A 2,022-nucleotide genomic window follows, 5' to 3' on the forward strand; every position below is an offset into this window, starting at 1 on the left:
GGAACTGAGAAACCCGCCTCACACACGTATGCCATTGTGCCAGGCTTGCACAAGTGGGTCTCAGGGATGACTTTTGGCTGTCTCCCCACTCCCGCCTCCATCCCCCATGAGCTCCCCGCGCAGGAGACCTGGCCAGGCCCAGGCCAGGGGCCCGCACTGAGACCCCCTGGTCAAGTGACCAGAGCCCGGGGCTCCTGTCTGAGGACTCCAGCTTCTTTTCCTCAGGTGCCCACCGGCTGGGGAGATGGCAGATGCCCAGAACATTTCGCTAGACAGCCCGGGGAGCATGGGGGCTGTGGCAGTGCCTGTGGTGTTCGCCCTCATCTTCCTGCTGGGCACAGTGGGCAACGGGCTAGTGCTGGCCGTGCTGTTGCAGCCGAGCCCCAGTGCCTGGCAGGAGCCCAGCAGCACTACGGATCTGTTCATCCTCAACCTAGCGGTGGCCGACCTCTGCTTCATCCTGTGCTGCGTGCCCTTCCAGGCCGCCATCTACACTCTGGACGCCTGGCTCTTTGGGGCCCTCGTTTGTAAGGCTGTGCACCTGCTCATCTACCTCACCATGTATGCCAGCAGCTTCACGCTGGCCGCCGTCTCGGTGGACAGGTGCGCTGTGCCTGGGACCTGGCGGGGACTGGGCTGGGGAGGGACGACCTGGCCAGATTCCTTAGGAAGGAAAGCACGGGGGACCAAGAAGGGAGATGGGAGGGAGAGAAAGAACAGCTCTCCCGCCCCCACCAACCAGTCTCTGGGCGCCTGCCTAGCGTGCTCGAGGGGACCATCCTGCCCTCCCCCCAACTCCATCGTGAGCTTGCAGAGGACAGCTCTGTGTCTTAAGTGCCGGCACAGAGGCTGGCACGTACTAGACGCTCGTAAGTGTACACGAATGGCAAAGAGAACACGTGAACGAATCCATCAGTTATTTTATTACCGCCCACCACACCTAGGCATACCTGCCTTGGTCGTTCTAAACGTGGGGTCCAATCCAGGCTCACTCTCTAGCTGATGACCTTAGGCAAGTCCCTTCTCTCCGAGCCTCTCATCCAGCCTTGCTAGGTGCCAGGCACTGCGCTCAGCGCTTGGCGCGTTACTGCCCTTGACCCTCGCGGCCACCCCGCGAGGCAGGTCGCCAGACGCGGAAAGCCAGGCCGCCGGCCCGCCGGTGCAGGGGGGCGAGGGAGCGCGGGGCGGGGCGGGGGGGCGGGCGATCGCCCTTCCGCCTGCCGCGCTGACCTGGCGCCCGCCCGCAGGTACCTGGCCGTGCGGCACCCGCTGCGCTCGCGGGCCCTGCGCACACCGCGCAACGCGCGCGCCGCCGTGGGCCTCGTCTGGCTGCTGGCGGCGCTCTTCTCGGCGCCCTACCTCAGCTACTACGGCACTGTGCGCTACGGCGCGCTCGAGCTCTGCGTGCCCGCCTGGGAGGACGCGCGCCGGCGAGCCCTCGACGTGGCCACCTTCGCCGCCGGCTACCTGCTGCCCGTGGCCGTGGTGAGCCTGGCCTACGCGCGCACGTTGCGCTTCCTGTGGGCGGCCGTGGGCCCCGCGGGCGAGGCGGCGGCCGAGGCCCGGCGCAGAGCCACGGGCCGCGCGGGGCGCGCCATGCTGGCGGTGGCCGCGCTCTACGCCCTCTGCTGGGGCCCGCACCACGCGCTCATCCTCTGCTTCTGGTTCGGCCGCTTCGCCTTCAGCCCGACCACCTACGCCTGCCGCCTGGCCTCGCACTGCCTCGCCTACGCCAACTCCTGCCTCAACCCGCTCGTCTACGCGCTCGCCTCGCGCCACTTCCGCGCGCGCTTCCGCCGCCTGTGGCCCTGCGGCCGCCGCCGCCGCCACCGCCGCGCCCGCTGCCCCCCGGGCGTCCGCCGCCGCGTCCGCCCCGCCACCGCGGGCCCTGCCGGCTGCCCCGGGGACGCTGGGCCCCGCGGAAGGCTGCCGGCGGGCGGCGGCCCGGGCGGGCGTCCGGGGGAAGAGCCCGGCCGCGGCGGCGAGGCTGGACGAGCCCCGCCTGCCCCAGGACCGGAATGA

The 2,022-nt window shown here is 70.0% G+C and overlaps 1 protein-coding gene across 1 annotated transcript; it reads left to right on the plus strand.

Moving 5' to 3' along the window:
• The first annotated feature begins 244 nt into the window (after positions 1-244).
• On the plus strand, positions 245-2,022 carry GALR3 (galanin receptor 3). The gene is made up of 2 exons (XM_040637083.1): positions 245-603; positions 1,248-2,022. The coding sequence occupies exons 1-2, from the start codon at positions 245-247 to the stop codon at positions 2,020-2,022; spliced, it is 1,134 nt and encodes a 377-aa protein (XP_040493017.1).

Source organism: Ursus maritimus, unplaced genomic scaffold (genome assembly GCF_017311325.1).
Source record: "Ursus maritimus isolate PB19 unplaced genomic scaffold, ASM1731132v1 scaffold_21, whole genome shotgun sequence".
In the NCBI taxonomy this organism is placed as follows: Eukaryota; Metazoa; Chordata; class Mammalia; order Carnivora; family Ursidae; genus Ursus; species Ursus maritimus.

Bases quoted from the DNA above. Each gene is read 5' to 3' on its own strand.
- GALR3 (XM_040637083.1), top strand. From the start codon at position 245: ATGGCAGATGCCCAGAACATTTCGCTAGACAGCCCGGGGAGCATGGGG. The intron at 604-1,247 runs GTGCGCTGTGCC...GCCCGCCCGCAG, and splicing joins GCCGCCGTCTCGGTGGACAG to GTACCTGGCCGTGCGGCACC.